Source organism: Syngnathoides biaculeatus, chromosome 22, assembly GCF_019802595.1.
Source record: "Syngnathoides biaculeatus isolate LvHL_M chromosome 22, ASM1980259v1, whole genome shotgun sequence".
Taxonomy (NCBI): domain Eukaryota; kingdom Metazoa; phylum Chordata; class Actinopteri; order Syngnathiformes; family Syngnathidae; genus Syngnathoides; species Syngnathoides biaculeatus.
The window spans coordinates 13,515,876-13,536,485 of record NC_084661.1 but is presented as its reverse complement, the minus strand read 5'-3'; the positions used below and the strand labels follow the sequence as shown (position 1 = coordinate 13,536,485).

General features: G+C 44.4%; 2 protein-coding genes across 6 annotated transcripts; one reads left to right on the top strand and one right to left on the bottom strand.

The window, feature by feature from the left end:
- Positions 1-181: 181 nt before the first annotated feature.
- On the top strand, positions 182-12,514 carry si:dkey-94f20.4 (synembryn-A). 4 transcript variants are annotated; one of them, XM_061810447.1, is made up of 14 exons: positions 182-320; positions 4,975-5,124; positions 5,337-5,431; positions 5,504-5,551; positions 7,063-7,152; positions 7,459-8,045; positions 8,121-8,256; positions 8,350-8,538; positions 9,263-9,357; positions 9,843-9,993; positions 10,358-10,453; positions 10,529-10,673; positions 11,039-11,318; positions 12,043-12,514. In XM_061810447.1, exons 3-14 carry the CDS (start codon positions 5,342-5,344, stop codon positions 12,173-12,175), a joined length of 2,040 nt encoding a protein of 679 aa, XP_061666431.1. In that variant the 5' UTR covers positions 182-320; positions 4,975-5,124; positions 5,337-5,341; the 3' UTR covers positions 12,176-12,514. The 4 variants fall into 4 exon arrangements, with proteins under 4 accessions (XP_061666431.1, XP_061666434.1, XP_061666432.1 ...); XM_061810448.1 differs by lacking the exon at positions 182-320 and adding an exon at positions 1,566-2,628; XM_061810449.1 differs by lacking the exon at positions 182-320 and adding an exon at positions 4,691-4,886.
- Positions 12,515-13,889: 1,375 nt separating this feature from the next.
- On the bottom strand, positions 13,890-20,513 carry irf3 (interferon regulatory factor 3). 2 transcript variants are annotated; one of them, XM_061810459.1, is made up of 11 exons: positions 20,324-20,513; positions 18,779-18,943; positions 18,004-18,175; positions 17,775-17,842; positions 17,645-17,693; positions 17,497-17,562; positions 16,561-16,812; positions 16,306-16,396; positions 15,514-15,800; positions 15,301-15,425; positions 13,890-14,148 (listed from the first exon to the last, which is right to left on the bottom strand). In XM_061810459.1, exons 2-11 carry the CDS (start codon positions 18,941-18,943, stop codon positions 14,038-14,040), a joined length of 1,386 nt encoding a protein of 461 aa, XP_061666443.1. In that variant the 5' UTR covers positions 20,324-20,513; the 3' UTR covers positions 13,890-14,037. The 2 variants fall into 2 exon arrangements, with proteins under 2 accessions (XP_061666443.1, XP_061666444.1); XM_061810460.1 differs by lacking the exons at positions 17,497-17,562; positions 17,645-17,693; positions 17,775-17,842.
- Positions 20,514-20,610: the final 97 nt, after the last annotated feature.

Genomic DNA, 20,610 nt, shown 5'->3' with positions numbered 1-20,610 from the left:
AGTCCACTGTAACAGAAAATTAAGTGGACTTCAATAATTTATTGCACTTAAAAAGTTAAATTAAGAGTGCATGTAAATAAACACACCAGTACCACACTTGAAGAATGTTTACTATTACATCACGCTACGATGGCTTCCCATTTGTTTAATACCTGCGTTTGGTCGCATCCATGTCTAGATGTCGGTCTCGCGAGTTAAACGGGACGATCTTCAGGAATGGAACGTCCTGCCCTCGTGCCGCCTCGGACGCTTCCAACCCCGATGCCTCGACCGTGTCCACTGCTTGGGAGCTGTCTTTGGCTGAGCTGCAGTTCCAAGAGGTACCAATTAGAACCAGATGCGATCAAGCCTGTCAAGCGTTCAGGTGTCTTTAGTCTCACCTGAGACTGGGTCTGAGTGGCGATGCGGCGGTCAAAGGTACAGTCAGTAGCAGTAGAACAGCTATCTCCATGCCGTAGTGTTCTGTGGTAGATGAGCACCTGAGTTATGCCCTGGTAGGATTTTCCAAACGTTCGCGACGGGATCAAACTTACCACCTAGAAAATGGGGAAATCCGACGTTGCTTTTAGAGTGAACCATCAATCCAGAGGTTTTGTTGTCGTTGCTCGGTAATTGTCACCTCGCTAAGTCTGTCATGCTTTTGCAATTTCATGCCTTTTATAAGGTGATGGGAGGTTGGGGGAAGGGGGGTGAAGTGGGTGTGTGTGTCAACTGTTGTCCAGTCACTCCAGGCCAACTCCCACACTCGTCATCTGTTTACATTCGGGGATTCGCATCCTAATTTATTGCACGATTTGGATGTAAACAATCATGTAATAACAAGGCAGAGTATGTGATACTCAAATTGACCTTGTACCCTGTTTGATGTTTACATTGATTCGAACATTCCCCCTTCCTTTGCCCCCCGAAATACAATCTCCCCCCACCCCCTTTTCCTCCACATCCTCCTCCATCCCGCCACTCTCAGTCCACTTGCTGCTGAGCAATTGTTCCACAAATCTTTCTTTCTTTTCCATCACCTGCAGGAAGTGCGGACGGGCCCAAAATAACGCCGATTCTCCGCCGCGGGCTTTTCTTTATCGCCCCGTTTTTCCTGTGCCTTTCCCCCCTTGAGTCACATTTGCCGTCAGTGTGTTTATTTCTGAAACGACCTTCGCTCCCACCAATCCCCGCGTACGATGTGAAGAAAAACAACATATTCGCACACCTTTCGTTCATGGCAAGAAGGGGCAAGTGTTTCTGTGCTATATCGCGATTCACCTGCTGCAGATTTTTTTTTTCATGGAACATATCTACTCGGTTGCCATGGGAATCTACGGTTTATAGCATTTTTGTTTGTATAGGTTCTTACATCTCACGTTAATAAAAAAGCTGTACAGTATTGAAAACCTGGATACACAGTGTCCCTAGAGACACTTCCTTTTTTCTATTTCATTTCAAGTCTCATTCTGACACTTGCGAGCATTTAACTGTTTCGACTTTGCAGTTTTTGTCACTGTAGTACTCCTTTTCCCACGACTCGCCCATTAACATTGAAACCGTGTTGCAAAATTGTATCCAATAGGTCATGTAATATGTACCCTATTTTGACAATGTGATGTTAAATCCTCTGTCACAAGAGCCAAGCTTCAACGTTTGGGGCTAACGGCTTTTAGCTGAGCTTCGGCGGAGGCCTTTTGCCGAACTTTGGTGGCAGCGGAGGCCTTTAGCCTAGCTCCAGCATCCGGGGCTAACGGCCTCCGCCGCCTGGAAGCTCGGCTCGCGGCCCGCCGCCGGAGCTCCCTCCTCAGACGCCGCGTCATTCCCGTCCGAACAACCATCCACGGCTGCCGGCTTGGAGCTCCGGGGGCCTTTGTTTACGCACTTATGTCCCACGCGTAGGCCTCCGAGTAGTCAGACTCCGCGTCATTCCGCCTGAAGAACCATCCGAATATTCAACATTTATAAATCTGCATGGAAGTATTCCTCCATCTTCCATAACGGTGTCCTATTTAATCGAGCGTTTGGAGCCGCACGTAACACGTCACGTATGCCCACGTAGGTCAAGTGACTCGCGAAAATGGCAACGCCCCAGAAAATCTGTAATTGTCGATTGAAATCTTCTCAAAACACTATTAAATGAGAGAGGATTTAACATCACATTGTCAAGATAGAGTACATATTACATGACCTACTGGACACATTGTTAATGCATACCAGTGGATTTCCCCTTTAACAACTGTTAATAAATACAAATTCTCACCGAAGTAACCAATCCCATATTCATTCGATAATTCATGTGCTTTGGAAGTGGTCCAGCATTTTCCAATTACAACACTCATTTTCCCTCGTGTCTCATTTCATCTCTCTAGTGCACCACTTCCCTTCGGGAATCTATTGTTTACCTCCTCTGTGAGTTGCATCTGGTCGACCCGTGTCGTCACAGCGCTGAGTCATCGCGCCGTCACGGGGTTGCATGATAAGTGCGCGTCGTGTGATTAAGAGGGGAATATGTGTGATTTTTATGGATCCTGTAATTTCCTCATTCACGCGCTGACACATTGCCGCAAGGGAAAGGAGTACGTGCTTCAAGAGAGCAACCGCTCTTCGCTGACCCACACGAACTCCTGTGACCTCGCGTTGAAAAAAGTAAGCAATTTGCAGGCACATTTTACAAAATCAGTCTACGCCGCAATTGATGACATTGAGTCAGGTCAATCTCCCAATTTGGCCTATTCCCAGTCAAACACGGCAAAGGTGTATTTAACTTTAGAACACGTTATAAATCCAAAGTGAATGTTTTATGAATATCAAAGTAGCTGAACAATGCATTACAAAAAACAGGAAATTCCCTGGAGTTTTCCCCTGAACATAAATGACCTCCAAAGTCTACGCTGACTGTCAAGTTTAGCCACTGACCAACATTTCCACCATTCATCCATCCATCCATCCATCCATTTTCTTTGTTGCTTATCCTCACGAGGGTCGCGGGGACTGCTGTAGCCTATCCCAGCCGTCAACGGGCAGTAGGCGGGATACACCCTGAACTGGTTGCCAGCCAATCGCAGGGCACATCAAGACAAACAGCCGCACTCACAATTACACCTACGTGGAATTTAGAGTGTCCAATTAATGTTGCATGTTTTTGGGATGTGGGAGGAAACCGGAGTGCCCACCCGGAGAAAACCCACGCAGGTACGGGGAGAACATCCAAACTCCACACAGGCGGGTCCGGGATTGAACCCGGGACCTCAGAACTGTGAGGCCAACGCTTTCCAGCTGAAGCACTGTGCCGCTTGTTGCCAACATTTCAGTGGAAATCCTACATGACTGACAAGGTTTGTTTCCAAAGTGCTTCAGGGTCATCTGTCTTCTTTTTAACTCGTGTTGATATCCTGTTTCAAGTATGCTGTTAATTTTCAAGAAATACATATAGTACGTTGGCAGGACCTGGTGGGGACCCTTCCCCTTCTCCCCCATTTTCCCATTCCTCCCTGACGTAGTGTACATCCTGTTGTTGTAAGGCTGTGGCTTACCAGTCGGACACTTGAGAGCCTCTTGGCCCTGCTTCCTCTACCCACTGGGCACAAGAGTGAGCATCCTGCCAGGAAGGCCTGTCATTCTCATTTATATTATCATCTTCTTCTCACAGCTTCGGGGCAATTTTAGGAGCTCTCAAGACACCTTCGTGAGCACACGTGTAAACATCTGCGTTACCTAGAATAGCGGCGGAAAGGGTTTGCTCGTGTCCTGTAATATTCCGCGCAATCTTTCAGCAGGGTTTTCCCAAATAGAATCTATTTATATTCATCTTTTTACTCATTTAATTGAAGAATTGGCTCATTGTAATTAATAACATAAAATGGCTTGCTAAAATAAACGTGCATGTAGTTATTTTGCTAGTTAAGTGATTATCACTTGTGAAAAATAAAAAAATTAAATGACTTTTGAATTATTAGATAGATAGATAGATAGATAGATAGATAGATAGATAGATAGATAGATAGATAGATAGATAGATAGATAGATTTTTTAGGCAGCGCATTGGCGTATCTAGTTAGATCGTGGCCTTGCAGTTCTGAGGACCGGGGTTCAAATCCCGGCCGTGCCTGTGTGGAGTTTGCATGTTCTCCCTGTGCCTGCGTGGGTTTTCTTTGGGGACTCCAATTTCCTCCCACATCATGCATTAATTGGAGACTCTAATTTGCCCTTTGGTGTGGTTGTGAGTGCGACTGTTGTCTGTCTCCATGTGCCCTGTGATTGGCTGGTAACCAGTTCAGGGTGTACCCCGCCTCCTGCCCGTAGATAGCGGGGGTAGGTTCCAGCATTCCTGTGACCCTTGTGAGGATAAGCAGCTCAGAAAATGGATGGATTTTTACCGCTTGTAAAAATGACCTGGTACAATTGTCCATTTAAAAAAAAAAATCTACTCACTCTTAATTGTATTTTTTCCATTATGTCCGTGCAAGTTCTCAGTGAGTTGATTCCAAGGTGTGTCCCTTGGATGAAACTTTCCTCCCCATTTTGTGAAAACAGTTCCACCTGGTGGGGGTTGCAATCAAAAGCACGCCCATCTTCTGTTCATCTTTTCCCCACGATGGGCACTGGTGAGCTGGAGTGTTGCTAACCACTCGTCCACTCTGCCGCCCCGTTTTGGAATGTTTTGTTGAATAATAATGTCCTGATGGAATTTATTCCCAACTGTTTTTCGCAATCAGTACTTGTTGCTGTGCCATTATGCAACAAGGGGTAGTTATTTGTCATTGTTAATGATTGTTTTAATTACTCAAACAGCTATTAAGGCGATTTAAATGAAAGCCTTTGGCTAGGTAGGTATGCAGGTAGATAAGTAGGTCGCTGTCTGGATGGAGGTGAGAGCTGTTCGAGCCAGTAAAAACCTAGAAAAGGTTAGACGGTCATCGCAGGGATATAAGCTCCGAGTCCATTAGTGGATTATAAACTCTATGGCCCCTTCGTCTCTCTTTGGATTAACAGGAGTGAAAGTGAGTGAGGAAGAGAGAGAGAGAAAGTGGAGGAGTGGAGAGGCACTGGAACCCGGTAGAACTCTGCGTACGTGGACTAAGCGTCTGCGGCCGTGACAAGACCTCCATAATATCGTCTAGTTGATTAGGAAAACCGTTCAAGGTAGGTTGAAGCAGTCCGCAGTGTCTTGAATGTGTTTATTATATATATATAGACATACGAGTAACGCATGGTTAATAATTGAACTTGAAGGCACACTTTGGCATCATATTGAAGTAGTTCTGTCTAGCAGTCCTTACTCAACCCATGAACGCATCACATCCGCCTCTTACGGTGATTATTGTGCAACTTCCATTTGAATTATTGGCATGCAGGAAGCATGGTGGCGGACGTGGAAGGGATTATCCGTTGCATCAGGCACGGCGACGTGAGCGTGGTCCATGCCCAGCTGCGGGAATTCAACACCGAGGTAACGTGAACGCATGTCCGCGCGTCTGACAGCATGTGTCACGAAGTTCTGCGTGTGGCTCTGTTCCAACAGTACGCCCAGTGTTTCTTCTTTGACGCAGAGGAGAGGGACAGGAGGAAAGTAAGCATCTTTTACAGCACAGCGCTGCATCCACCAGCGAAACGTCACTCCCCCTTTCATTTGTGGCCCCCTCCCTCCTTCCCTTCATCTCTTTCCAGTACGTCATCCAGCTTTCTTCCCCGACCCGTCCTCGGCTCTTCTCCACAGGCCGTCTCTGATTAGTAATTCTGCTGTATCAGTCGTCCCTGATCCTCTCCGCTTGCATGCTCAGGCAGATTGCGCCCTGACACACAACCGTCATCCTGCCTGTTAACCTTTTCCGCGCTCTCGAGTCGCTTGCATCCTCCTATCAGCACTTTGCGTGAATTGTCCGTCTTCGATTGGTGCACTGAGCGTGTCTTCTTTCTCGTGCGTCTTGATTTGTGCTGTCGCGGCTGCTCGACAAAAGCAAAGAAAACTGGAAGAGGTACGAGGATGTTAGTTACAAGTTGTGTTGTGAAAGAGTGTCGTGTGCACCACTTATGAGTTGCAAATCATGGATATTTTTTTCATCTTTCAGCCATCCATTTTCATTTGCCGCTTATCCTCACAAGGGTGGTGGGGAGTGCAGGAACCTGGGGTTAGGGTTAGATTTACACCCTGAACTGGTTACAGGACACATAGAGACAAACAGCCACACTCACAATCACACCTAGGGGCAATTTAGAGTGTCCAATTAATGTTGCATGTTGTTGGGATGTGGGAGGAAGGCGTGGCCGGGATCGAACCAGGGTCCTCAGAACTGTGAGGCCAACGCTTTACCAGCTGAAGCACCGTGCCACCGATTTACAGATAATGTATTTTTTTTCCCATCTTTCAATGCCTGATGATAAATAAATGATGATAAAGAAAAGATGGCAGAAGAACCTGTTGCCATTCAGTTCAGTAATAAATAATAGCGTAAACAGGCCACTCTTTTACACTAAGTACTTTTGTGATATACTTGAGATGAGATTATCATCATTATTTCAATCAACATAATTTATATGACATTTATGGTGGTATGCCATGAGTTTACAATGTAAAATACATTGCATATAATTTATAGGTAGGTGAAACGGTGGGATCAGATGGAGAGCGTTGGCCTCACAGTTCTGAGGTCCCGGGTTCGATTCCGGACCCGTCTGTGTGGGGTTTGCATGTTCTCCCCGTGCCTGCATGGGTTTCCTCCAGGCGCTCTGGTTTGCTCCCACATCCCAAAAACATGCAACATCAATTGGACACTCAAAATTGCCCCGAGGTGTGATTGTGAGTGCGGCTGTTTATCTCCATGTGTTCTGCGATTGGCTGGCAACCAGTTCAGGGTGTATCCCACCTCCTGCCCGTTGAGAGCTGGGATAGGCTCCAGCACTTCCCGCGACGCTCATGAGGATTAGCGGTGAAGAAAATGAATGGATGGAAAGAGGAATTGTAATTTTCATAGCCTTCACGGAGCCTTCTTAACAATTTACTTAATGCAAAAAGGCCAGTGGTTTAAATAGTAGGAGTAATATTGTTAATTAGTTCTTATCATTTTGTCCTCTTTTTGGCAGTTCAAGAAGAATAAAGTCAGGGACTGCAGCGAGTCCGACTCCGAGTGCGATGAGAACGACCAGGAAGACCGTGGCCTCCTCCTCAGACAGGTACGGAGCTTCATATTGGATGTTGATCATTCCATTCTGTTATGCAATATTGTATTATTGTGTTCCTTGCGATTGTAGTACTTGGAGGGATTCGTCTTTTTTTAGGCGGTAGCTGCTTTGTGTTAAAAGTTTAAAATCCGCTGGCTGATTTGATACCAAGTGTCCCACTTCATGGTTTATTACTTATTATTATTATGTGGTATAAATCAACCATATGCAGCTCTTGTAATGTGATATTTTCAGTGCATTATTTTCAAAATAAAGGGAATTTGTATACATATACCGTATGCATGTGTTTGTCTTTAGAGTTTGTCCGCGGTGCTGGTGAGGTTCATAAGAGCAGGAGTCCCGTGTTATCTGCTGCCGGTCGCCCTGCGCACCCTCAGGATCCTCTCCAGAGACAAGAGGGTCCTGGGCCCCCTGGTGACCGACGAGGCTCTCCTCACTCTGGCCAAGTTGGCAGGGCTGAGCACATGCGAGACAAACGACGACGTCGTTGACCCTGACTCGGATTTCTACGATAACATCATCGCATCTCTCGCCGAGGAGGTTAAAACGCCGGCGTGCTGCGGGGACGCCGCCGCCGCCGACGTCCCAAATCAAGAGTTCTCGGCCTTCGAGGACGACGCGAAAAGCGACGTCTGCAGCGACCCGGACAGCATCAGCTGGCCCGGCAGCCACAGGCCCAGCATTAACGAAACGCACAGAGGGAGCATCCATCATAAGGAACTGGAGCGAGGGAGGAAGGACCGTCGGGAGAGCAAGATGGAGGGCGAAGGCGAGGAGGAGGATGGAGTGCCGGGAGAGGAGATGCAGAGGAAGGAGGCTTTAAAGATCTTGTGTAATGTGGTCTACAATAGCACCTGGGCACAGGAGAGGTTCAGCGCTCTCAGGTGGGATTCGTTCTTCATAATTACTTGTATTTTTAAGTCAAGGAGCTCCACTCTTGATCTTATTTTTGGTTTCAGGCTCATCGGCGGTCTCCGGGAGCTTCTCGCCTCCAGTGTCAGTTGCCCGGCACCCTCCAGTGTTCAGTTCTACGAATTGCGGCTCACTTTCCTTGTCACCGCACTGCGACCTGAGCTCAGCGCTCAGCTTCAGCAGGTGACTACTGTCCTACTTTTTCTACTTCTAGCAATCTCTTGATTTCTATCGTTATTTTAATAAATGCACGTGCCTTTTTTCCACTCTGTTCAGGAGGCAGGCGTCTCCATCCTCTCGGCCGCCCTGGAGCGCTGCCTGGAGGCTCAGTGGAAGGAGCAGTACGAGTGCGTGCTGGACTCGGCGGCGCCGCCCATTTCTCTGGAGGCCTCCCAACGCATCATCGAGATCCTCAAAATCCTTTTCAACATCACGCACAGGTCCCACAGGCAAGCGCCTGTGGAGGTAAGTGCAGGTTGAGAGCTGGTCGGGAAGTCGTGTACTATTTATAGTCGCTTTGTTTTTGCACTCAGCGTGGATTGGATCGCGAGCTGCAGTCACTGTGTGTGTTTTATGTGTCAACTGCAAATTCATTCTTTGAATTTTAACTTGTAAACTAAAATGTGTGGTTAAATAATAAGAAGCATTTTTTGACAAAGAAAGTTCTATAAAGTAGTTCTTTGTTTTCAAATGTATGGACTACAAGTAAAACGTCATCAGAAATAGTAAATACTCAAGTACGGGTGCCTGAAAAACCCATCAAAGTACAGCAATAAAGTATTTGTAGTTTTCTGCTTGGCACCAGGGGGCACAGCTGGAAAGCAGTTCTGAAGACCCGCATTCAATCCCAGCCCTCCCTGTGTGGCATTTGCATGTTCTCCCCGTGCATGTGTGGGTTTCCTCCAGGCACTCCGGTTCCCTCCCACATTCCAAAAACATGCAACATTAATTGGACACTCTAAATTGCCCCTGGGTGTGATTGTGAGCGCGGCTGTTTTGTCTCTCTGTGCCCTGCGATTGGCTGGCAACCAGTTCAGGGTGTACCCCGCCTCTTGCCCGTTGACAGCTGGGATAGGCTCCAGCACTCCCCGCGACTCTTGTGAGGATAAGCGGCAAAGAAAATTAATAGATTGGTCCTTGGCACCACTGTTGCTCACGCAATGAACTTTTGTGTTGACGCACTCTTCAGGCTGATGCAGCTCTTTACCGTCACCTAGCGGCGATCCTGCGTCTCTGCATGATGCGGAAGTGCGTGATGCCCGAGGACACTGATGAACTGCAAGGGTGAGACCACTGAACATTTTTATTGTTGGGGTCCTGTTTGGTCCACAACCCCCCCCCCATTTTTCAAATTTTATTTACTAAAATCTGTAAATTAAAATGTATCCATTGCTTTTTTTTTCTAAATTGCTGTTAATTTATTGCATTAAATAACTAATGATAATCATGAATTAGTTGGTTCTTTCACTTGTGCACATAATAAATTCAATATATTTTTACATGTGTATTCATTTTTTGTCTATTTAATTTGGAGAATTGGTTAAGTATAATTTCACTGATTAAAAATACAAATAAAAATGATCATTCAATTTTTCATATACATTCCATGTGTTTATTTTTAATTATTAAATAATCCTACATTTTTAAAATGTGGCAATTTAGTAGAAAAAGTTTTGTGACAGTTTTGTTATTTTACACTTTACGGTATGGTGTAATTTTAGCCAAAGTCCAAAAATCTTTTTTTGTTTTGTTTTATTTTTTTTGTGCAGTCACACCGTCAACCTTTTGTCGGCGCTGCCTCTCCAGTGTCTTGATGTCCTCGTGACGGTCCCGCTGGAGCCCGACTCGGAGCAGTGCTATGGCGTCAACATGGACTGTGTCCATACCCTGCTGCTGTTCATGGAGAGACGCCTTGAATTGGTAGCCCGTTAATAGTACTCTGATTACTTTGTCCTATAAGAGTGCTCAAATGCTACTTGAACTAGCATTTTTTCTAAATGTACAGATGCTAAAATTAATGAGGTGTAAAAATACACCCTCTGGACTACATCCGCCCGGGTCACACAGCAATGACACAATCACATCACACTTTTTCCCCCCTTGCTCTTCCGTCTTTCTCTGCATGGTTTGCATGCACTCATGGGCAACAATGAGGCGCTCTAAATCGGGCACGCCAGGAACTATCACTTTACGAGTTCTTTAAATAATCTATTGCTAATTTCATTACAGGCTCTTTTTTAAAGCACTTTTTTTTCTGCCAGTAACGTGCTTTTCTTATTCCCAGGGGGATAAAGTCAAAGAGAAACTGACCCCAATCCTCAATCTGCTGACAGAGAGCTGCCGAGCCCACAAGGAAACACGCCACTACATCAGGAAATATGTAATAAACCGGATAAAATCGCGGCAACAGTAAGGCAGACACAAATATTTTGATCAATAACCTCAACGTCCGCAGGTCCTCCCTCCTCTGCGAGACGTCTCCCAAAGGCCGGAGGAAGGCTGCACGGTGAAGAGTCGTCTGATCCGCCTCATGACTCACCTGGACACGGACCTCAAACACTGCGCCGCTGACCTCATTTTTGTCCTCTGCAAAGAAAATGGTAAAACTGCTCCCATTTCATCTGGATAATAAATTGCTCGTTGTAGTATTAAAAGTAGAAAGTTAGATTTATGCGAAAAATTCTTGTGAATGCTGGAGAGGGTCATGAAAAGTCTGGTGGGGGGCAGGACCCAAATGCAGGACTCCGAGACGAGGGCATGATGTGAGGCGTAAGTTTTATTCAAAGCTGAGGTCACACACGGTGTAAGCAGTCCGAGAAGGCCAAGGTACAGAAACACTAGGCTAGGCAAGATCCAAAAGACAAGCAGCAAGGTCTGATGACTAGGAGACAAACTAGGAAACGTGAAGTGTAGTAAATATTGTCGTAGAATAACAGTAATAGTGTGTGTAACTTTTCCCTCTCAGTCCGGCGATTTGTCAAATATACCGGCTACGGCAATGCAGCGGGGCTCTTGGCCACCAGGGGCCTTCTGGGCGGCTCGACGTCCAGAACCTACTGCAGCGAGACCGCCTACTCTAGCGACTCGGACTCGGATACCGAGGAGTACCGTCGGGTTAAGGACCGAGTCAACCCGGTGACGGGGCGGCTGGAAGCAGAGCAGCCGGACCCCATGGAGGGCATGACTGAGGAGGAGAAGGAGGAGGAGGCCAAGAGGCTCATCAGGATCTTCAACAAGCTGTCCAGGTCTGCATGAGTATCCAAAAATGACAGCAATTCCAAAATGGCTCATAGGAGGAAAAAGTTAAACTTGTTTTTTTTTTTTAATGAACCTTCCAAAAAGTATTTAAACTACAAACCTTGCAAACCTCTAGAACAATGGCGTCAAACTCATTTTTGTTGCGGGCCACATTTTACTCACGGTCCCCCCCAGAGGGCCGTTTATGGTTGTGAAACCATAAAAATCTTTAACCGCCTCATCATATTTGCATATGAAATTTATGAATTTATGAATCACAAATCGAGAGTATGGGTTTTTCAACTATTGTTGTTTGGTCACACAAAAAATGCTTGTAATATCTCAATGTTATCATTTATGATTTGACAATTTGAAATTTTGGTACAGATTTTAACAAAAATGATGAAAGTTGACATATGATTTGCCTTCGCCGGCCACATAAAATCATGCGGAGGGCGGGATCTGGCCCCCGGGCCTCGAGTTTAATACATGTGCTCTAGGAAAGAAAATGGGTTTAGTAGGTTAAATTATATTGAGCTGTTCCAAGTTTTCATAGGAATTTGAAATTGCTATATTTAAGTGTTTGGTGCTCAAAGTTTGAGCTATATTTCAAAGTTTAAACCGCAGGTGTCAAACTCAAGGCCCGGGGGCCACATCCGGCCCGCCGCATGATAAGAATGACTAAACATCCATCACAACCATGTGTGTTAAATCATCTCAAAATGTCTGCAGGGATAATATTATTCAGCCAATGGGAGTGAACGCAGACGGGAAGCTGGTTCCGATGGCAGGACTGCGGGAGAACAGCCTCACTGAAGAGTCGGCGTCAGACAATGACACGGATGAACCCGACAAAATTCAATGAAGTACATTTTTTTTGTTCCTCTCTAATATCCTTTTAATGTATTGGTTCTCAAAGTGGGGCCTGGGGACCTCCACGGGGTCTACGAGCCATATCTTGGGTGTCTGCCAAATTCATTTGAATTGAATTATTATTAAGGTTGAATTTCAAAAGTGCACGATTACATATGGGGACCGGCACACTCATGAAATAAAGACAACCAAATACTACTGCTATTTTACCTTAGGAAGTTATGAGCTCAAATTAAGTTGACGTATCATCACATAAATCTTCCATCCCTACATCCCTGCATAAATAAAGTTGGGGAGGGTCTGGGGAACAAAAGCCATTTTATTAAGTGAACCCAGTCTTTTTTTTTTTTTTTTTTTTTTTCAAACACCAAAGGTGTATTTTTCCTCGAATATATTAAATTTTTTTACACAGCATAGTTTTAAGGCATGATGTTAAAAAACTGAAACCAAAACAATTGAGAACCTGTGTTTTAAAGACTTGTAATGCTTAAATATGTATGAATGGTGGGCTGACACCATAGAAATGTAGTCACATGGATATTCATTTTTTTGTCATTTTCCTCTCCTTTAAAATAACAACCCTTCGTTATTAATGGGCACTTTTTGGGTGTACAAACAGCATTACCAATACACACATCTGTCCCAATATTTATTGCACAAATTTGTATTTTACATTGGAAAACTCTCATAGGACCAAAACAAAAAATTACCGTAACAACAATGATAACAGGCATGGAAAATTGTCATTGTACTAGACCATTCCATTAATTACCGTAATTTCCAGCCTACAAGCCGCGACTTTTTTCACACGCTTTCAACCCTGCGGTTTATGCGGCGATGCGGCTAATTTGTGGATTTTTTCCTAACAGCCGCTAGGGGGCACTGGTGTGGAAAAGGTAAGAGTGAGACCGGTGAAATATATGTGCCGAGGAAGTAACTTTTACCGGCCCTGTTAGCGTTAGCGCCGCGCTAACGTTAATACTAGCTTTAGCGCGGCGCTAGTGTATCACAACGCTAGCATTAAACTCTCTGTATACCGTCTTACTTTGTAAATATCTCGTGTTTCAATGCGGGTTTCAATGTGGGCACTTGCGGCTTTTACACAGCTGCGACGTTATGTATGTACCAAATGGTATTTCCTTCACAAATGTACTCGATGAGGCTTGTAACCAGGTGCGCTCTGTAGGCCGGGAATTACGGTACACGCAGTCTCCTGAAATAATCTCAATTGATCACACATTTAATACTTTGAAAGAAGTCTGAGGTTGTGTAGTTGAACTGTTGCATCCTGGTTAATTGTCCCCTTCTGCCATCTAATGAAAGAACATTCAATTGTTCTGCAAAAGTATTTGCCCTCGTGAGGCTTCAAGAACGGAAAGTAATAGCTTCCATTGTGAATGTTTTTTTTTTTTTTGTTAGCTTGTTTTTTTGTCCATTTATTGAGAAGATGGTTAGCGAACTTGTCTCCACAGACCGCTGCGTAGAGAAAGATGCGCCAATGACGTTCTGGTATTTGCTTTGTTTACTTGACTGAAAATTCCAGCTGACGCTAACGCACAGCTTGTGACTTTCGTGGTTTTAGGCGTGTCTTTGGACCGCATTTTAAACTGTCATCTAATTAGCGGGTTCTATAATGCATTGAAAGTCATTCATCATTTTATGACGTTTGAAATGTGATGTGGTTAGAGCAATTAAACAAATGATGAGAACAGGATGAGTGGCTCTTTATTGCGTCGTGCACCGTGGGATTATTTGCAGAGGCACAGGTAAAGGTGGGAAAATTAACAAAATGGAAGCGGCAATGTAAAAAAAAAAAAAAATGGCTATGGATGAGTAAAAAAGCAAAGTGCAGCGTCAACCTATGATCATCTCCTCTAGCGACATTTGCAGGTCGACAGACTTCAGGGAGGAAGCGCCCCCCTCCATTGCTATGTTCTTCAATAATTCCATGGACGTGAGTACAACCTGAAGGAAAGGAAGAACCAAACGTGAAAAAGGTGTGGACAAGTTCCTTAATTTCTCAGTCAGCAGGAAAACCAGCGACAAAAAAAAAAATTCTAATTGATGCTGACAGTAACTAAAAATGTTTAATATTTGCCTATGCGGTGGTACACTGACTTACAAGTTGTTGTTGTTTTTTTTTTTTTTACAAGCTGTTGCTTGAATGTTTTTTTTTTTTTAACTTTGTTTTGTGAGAAAAATTCTCACTTTTTTGCCGTACAACCAAAGTGAATTAAATGAATTGTATTTAATTAAACACACCACTTTATTACAAAGAGGCCTATCGCATAAAGCACACAAACATAATGTGAAATGCCAAGGGCTGGCGAACAAAGCTAACACTTACTGTTGCGGTCATTAGAAACCTTTAAACAACCGATATTTGATCACAAATGCCGCTGCAACACATCTGCACAGAGCATGCAACAACGCTAACAGGCATGCAAAATTGTCATTGTACCAGATCATTCCGCTAATTACCGTAATTTCCGGCCTATAAGCCGCAACTTTTTTTCCCACACGCTTTCAACCCTGCGGTTTATGCGGTAATGCGGGTAATTTGTGCATTTTTTTCTAGGGGCCGCAAGGGGGCACTAGAGCGGAAAAGGTAAGAGTGAGACCAGTGGTATATATGTGCCGAGGAAGTGACTTTTACCGGTATGTTTTTTTTTGTTTTTTTTTTAAACTGGCCCTACTAGCGCGGTCCTAGCGTTAGCACTGTGTGGCTAGCATTAAACTCTCTGTGTACCATCTTTCTTTGTAAATATCTCGTGTTTCAATGTGGGTACTTGCGGCTATTACACAGCTGCGGCGTATGTATGTACCAAATGGTATTTCCTTTACAAATGTACTGGGTGAGGCTTATAACCAGGTCCGCTTTGTAGGCCGGGAATTACAGCAGTCGCTTTAAATGGCTTCAGGACTTTGCATCATTTGCGCAATTCCGGGTACATCAGTACTACTACACTAGTGGTGGACTTTCATTGCTCAGTGACACTCCACGCTCGTGCTTTTTTATGCACTAAATGTATATAGTTAGGGGTCGATTCCACAAGAAAGGGAAAAAAAAAACAACTAGTAAGGGAAAGTGCCAGGAAATGTAACAGTCGACCTCACCTCCACAACGATGAGTTTCTTGGTCCAAGGCCTCTTGCCTGGGTCAGGCCACTTCTCCCCCAGGCAGAAGACGAGGGAGCAAGGACCACACTCTTTGCTGTCAAGTTCTATAAAGTCTAGTATCCCTGCAGAAGACGGCACAAACCAAAAGCAAACAAAAAGTAAACACCACACACATTGTGAGAGGAAAAACATTAAAAAAAAAAATCCTACCGTGGATAAAGTACGTCAACGAGTAAAGCGGGTGCGGCTGAAGTTTGGAGATTTCCTGGGGCTCCCCGCTCTGCTCGAACTTGGAGAAGCTCCAGAACGCTTTGACGTCGCCCCGTCTCTGGCCGTAGATGACGGCGCCCGACACGCCGACCTCCAAGCCCTCGCCAAGGTTTTCCAGGATGCGCTGGGTCAGCCTGGCCTGGGTTTGATCCTTGGTGACGGGGCTCGGCAGGGAGATCAGAGTCAGTCCCGATTCCTGGTCCAATACCGGCTCCGCCTGCCCAGGTCTGAAGGTGGAAGTAGAGTTGCATTTTTGTACATGTTGCTTTTTTATTTTACCATTTAGGTTGCCTTAGAGTTTTTAACATAAAAAGTTATTTTTTACTGATATTTAATAAATATAGTGTCTTATACATGTCAGATATATATTGTTGACACATTTAAACTGCCATTTAAAATGGATTTATCACAAATATACAGCACGTTGATGTATTTGGAAGTGCATGAATAATACTACTATACAAATGTAGTCAAATAAAAGTGTTTTTGACAATGTGGATTTATGTTTTGAAATGTTATTGTTTCAGGGCCGCCGCACACTGACTAACTGAATCGGACCATCGCGAAAGGATCACAGTTGCTGAATCTCTGGTGCGACAGGTAAATTAACAAAGTTTGTCGTCAGGAAATATTTGTACCAATCGTGAAATTGGATCAGGCGCAGCGGTTCTTGTGTCATTAATTATTTTCAATATAAAAAAAGTTCACTAAACGGGTTTATTTCGCGGTGACCTGTAAATTAAGCGGAATCCAGCTTCGTTGGCAACCACCTGCTCGGACACGTTCTCGCCTCTGTAGTACACGGCGACCCGAAATTGGGTCTCTGGAAGTGCAAGAACAAAGGCTTAGAGATTCAATATGTCATTATCATAAAATATATTTATGTATACAGTTCATTGTTAATTCATGTAACAACTCTCAACAGTGTGAAAGATAAATGCTTCTGGACACTCAGTGGGGGGGGGGGGTCAATTTAATTTTACTTACTGAAATTATCTCCATTTTTGGTCTTGTTCATGTTGTCTAAAAACTCCTTCGCTAATTGGCCCTCGCACGCCCCGCCCACAGCCCCCGTCACCGGATGCACCGGTTGCCCCAGCGACCCGGCCTCGCCGACGGCGCCCTCCGCCGCTACTGGATGCGGCTGTTGCCACGGCAACGCCCGGCCGCCAATCCCGGGCTGGCGCTGCGGCTCCTGTTGCTCGGGAGGAAGCGCAAAGGCTGCTGCTGCTGCTTCTTCTGTGGGGGGGGGAGGAATTGAGCAAGTTTGCAGTGCAAGGTGAGAAAAAAGACTAAAGCTCATATTGTTCATCTAAGAAAAAAAACAAAAAAACTTAGTTGCACCAGCAAAATTCACTCATATCCAAAAAAAAAAAAAAAAACTCACATGTAACAAAAATGTCACACACATCAAAAAAAAAAACCCCACACCTCACACATATACTTTAAAACACAGGTGTCAAATTCAAGGGCCAGGGGCCAGATCTGGCCCGCCATATTGTGTTATGTGGCCCGCCAAGGCAAATCGTGTGTGGCAACTTCCGGGATTTTTGTTAAAATTTTAAATTGTCATGTCATAAATGACAACTTTGAGATATTGCAAACATTTTTGCATTACCAAACACGAACAATAGTCGAAAAACACATTCACCTTGATTTCTGACTCAAAACTAGTTCATAAATTGCATGTGTAAATATAATGAGGCGATTAAAAATATGGATTGTTTCATAATCATAACGGCCCTCTGAGTGACAAGTGCAATGTGGCCCGCGGAAAAAAAGAGTTTGACACCCCTGCTTTAAAACCTAACATTTAACAAAAAAACACATCTTACAATCACCCAAAAAAAAAAAAAATTCAAACGCACTCAAAAATACACTTAAAATAAAAATGGTGGTGTTGATGGACTGAATTTTAGATACCTGCTTGAGGCCCAATTTCAAGTTCTTTAAGACACGTCTCCAGAATGTCCTCCTTGGGGATGGATTCTATCCGCGCATTTTAGTTGACAACAAGAAGATGAAACTCTCCTCTCATATTAAATATGAAATGAGTATCAGCGACATTCACCTTCCATAGGAACGTAGAGGAACTCATTCGTGAACGGGACGACATGGCTCTAAAAATGCAAACGCGCAACGGCATTCATATTTCATATACTTGTGTTTTGACAAGGGAAATGCACGACGCAGACGTGTACTTCTTGGATGGGAGGCTTTTCGTAGCATTCAGATTCGTGTTGGCTCCACTTTCCAGCAGATGAGTTGTCTAAAAAAAAATATATATATATATATGTATATATATAGTTTATTCCACAAGAAATATTCATGACTACAGCCTCCCTTCCTAATCCATCAAGAATGTCTGGAGGTAACTTTGGGAATTTCACTCATTAAGACGATGACTGTGGCACGATGACTGTGGCTCACCGACTTGCGTCGACTCGTCGGGCCACCGGAACACTTTGTGGGGGTTGGCCGTGTCGTTCTTGTTGTCGGCGATCATTTTGAAGTTTTTGGCCCGCAGCGCGCATCGGAAGTTCCTCTTCCACACCGAGGGCTCTGCGTGGACGCGGCCGTTGCCGCTCACATTCGCCCAGGCCTGCGCCACAGAAACAGAACCCGAAAAAAAAAAAAAAACCCTACCTCAAAAGTTTGTCCACGCGTGAACTATTTATATACACTCTTCAACGTATATTTATCCATGACACAGATTACATAAAAATTAATAAATACACACACGTACGGATATTCAGGATCGGGTGCGACGGTCTGAGCGCTCCCCCGGTGTTGAAAAGTCTCCTTGTGATTAACGCGCACGTACGTATATTTTGTAAACTTCCGGCCAGTCTGAAACATCCCCATCTGTGCTTCAACATGTACCAGCCGACAACATTTCGCCGAGCGTTCATGTTCGCTCTGAACATCTCAGAAAGACGGAACGTTTATGTATATATATTTTTATCAACATTTGTTTTAAGGTTAGGGTTAGGATATGAAGAAGAAGGGGAACTATGAGTCCGGGAGATTTCCCAGCAAGCGTCTGCTGCGTACCCAGAGTTCCCCTGTTCGTAACACTTGCACATTCATCACAAGGAGACTTTTCAGCACGGGGAGAGCGCTCAGACCAGACAGATGTTATGTTTTCTTCAAAGATAAATAGCGAGCTATGCAAACGGACGGACAGATGGATAGGTCGATGTACCTTGAAGATGCGAATGTCGGCGTCCGAAGAGTCTTGTCTCAAGGCGTGTTTCCAAGGGATGCAAAATTCAGTTTTCTGCTGGTTGGTCCAGTGGACTCCCGGATACACGCCGCTGTCAATCTGACTCCGAAGCCACTGGATGAGCAGAGGTTTGGAATGAGCCATCTGGAGAGGAGCAAGAAAACATCATTTTAAAAATGCAACAAAGACATGATCCACGCCGCTTTTGTCGCGCTTCAAAAGCTTCCATTCCGGCTTAAGTATATATTTTTCTTTGCCATATTGCAACAATATCTATATTGAACAGCTCCATTTATATAAGGTAGATGTAAAAAGTCTACACACCTCTTTTCCAGTGGCAGATTTTTGTTACTTGAAAAATGAGACCAAGACAAATAACTTTTTACACCACTAATATGAAATATAACTTGTCCAATTTAATTCAATTTTTTTTTATCTCTAAAAGAGTGTGAAGTAAAAATAAACAACCGAGATTCAAAACAGTTGCACAAGTCTGCACACCATCTTAGGTTTGGGGATGTGGCTGTGGTTAAAATGAATCAATAACATTCAAACACCGATAAAGTTCACAAGTTCAATTGGGCTTTCCTGTTTTTGCTTCCATCCACCCATTTTCTTAGCCGCTTATCCTCACAAGGGTCGCGGAGAGCGCTGGAGCCTATCCCAGCTGTCAATCGGCAGGAGGTGGGGTACACCCTGAACTGGTCGCAGGGCACATGGAGACAAACAGCCGCACTCACAATCACACCTTGGGGCAATTTAGAGGGTGCAATTAATGTTGCATGTTTTGGAGACGCAGGAGCAAACTCCACACAGGCGGGTCCAGGATTGAACCCGGGAGCACAGAACTGTGAGCCCACCGCGCCGCTCGTTTTTGCTTTGTCGATCAAAATGTTAAATAGATTGTGTACGCAATATTGTCATCATAAACCAATCTCTATAATGTTCTAATTATACAAACTGTACATGTATAACTGGGGTAAATGTAATTGTTATACACTCATACACCCATTATTATGTAATTATGTTATGCACTCATACACCACGATCGATCGACAGTACTTCACTTTGCAACACTACATATTTCCGACCTGTAGAGGGCGGCATTGTATCGTAGACGCTCAAATGAATTTTATATCCACCAACGAATACAAGGGTCCAATTGAAAGACGGAGCATTTTCGAATTCTAGGTAATCACACGAACCCACAGCAACTGTAATTTCTATATAATATATATATATTTTTTAAAACAAGATAGACTTCAGGGGCTGGAAACCGCGTCGTCACTACGCTGTAGTGTAACACTTTTTTTCACCCCTTTATTTAAAACAATATACAGAACTGTATTCGAAAATTTATCGCGGAAAAAAAAACGTAGATAGTCGAGTATGCTAGCTTGTGTGCGATTCAACATATTAACGCTGATATTTTAATATTGGAACTTTTAATACAACGCAGATGGCAGCGAATAATTCGAAATGCTGTACAGTATATGTATTTTATACGGAATGTTTTTACTGTACCTGGAAAAGTTATCGACGTTTATAGTGGTGCGTTCAGGTGTCGTCCTTCTCCAAGTGCCAGCTTGTGCTGCCGACGATGGGAAGAGCGGAGTACCGAATGTTCTGGGGCGGGACCGGCGGGGCTTTCACGAGCTCGCAGGTTTCACTTTCGTTTCCCCGACGTCGTCAGGAGTTTCCAATTCCTAGTCAACCCAACCCTCCGGGGCATAGCTGGATTTCCACACGAGCACTTTTATACCGCATCCTGCAATATGAGTCCGTAAAATTGATTGTGCGTGATTCTATCG

Excerpts from the sequence above, each read along its gene's own strand:
- irf3 (XM_061810459.1), bottom strand. The coding sequence starts at position 18,943 with ATGGCTCATTCCAAACCTCTGCTCATCCAGTGGCTTCGGAGTCAGATT. Across the intron at positions 18,176-18,778 it reads CCGACATTCGCATCTTCAAG|GCCTGGGCGAATGTGAGCGG; the intron begins GTACATCGACCT and ends TCTGTGGCGCAG. Across the intron at positions 15,426-15,513 it reads GTTGACGTACTTTATCCACG|GGATACTAGACTTTATAGAA; the intron begins GTAGGATTTTTT and ends CGTCTTCTGCAG.
- si:dkey-94f20.4 (XM_061810447.1), top strand. The coding sequence starts at position 5,342 with ATGGTGGCGGACGTGGAAGGGATTATCCGTTGCATCAGGCACGGCGAC. Across the intron at positions 8,046-8,120 it reads GAGAGGTTCAGCGCTCTCAG|GCTCATCGGCGGTCTCCGGG; the intron begins GTGGGATTCGTT and ends TTTTGGTTTCAG. Across the intron at positions 9,358-9,842 it reads GACACTGATGAACTGCAAGG|TCACACCGTCAACCTTTTGT; the intron begins GTGAGACCACTG and ends TTTTTTGTGCAG.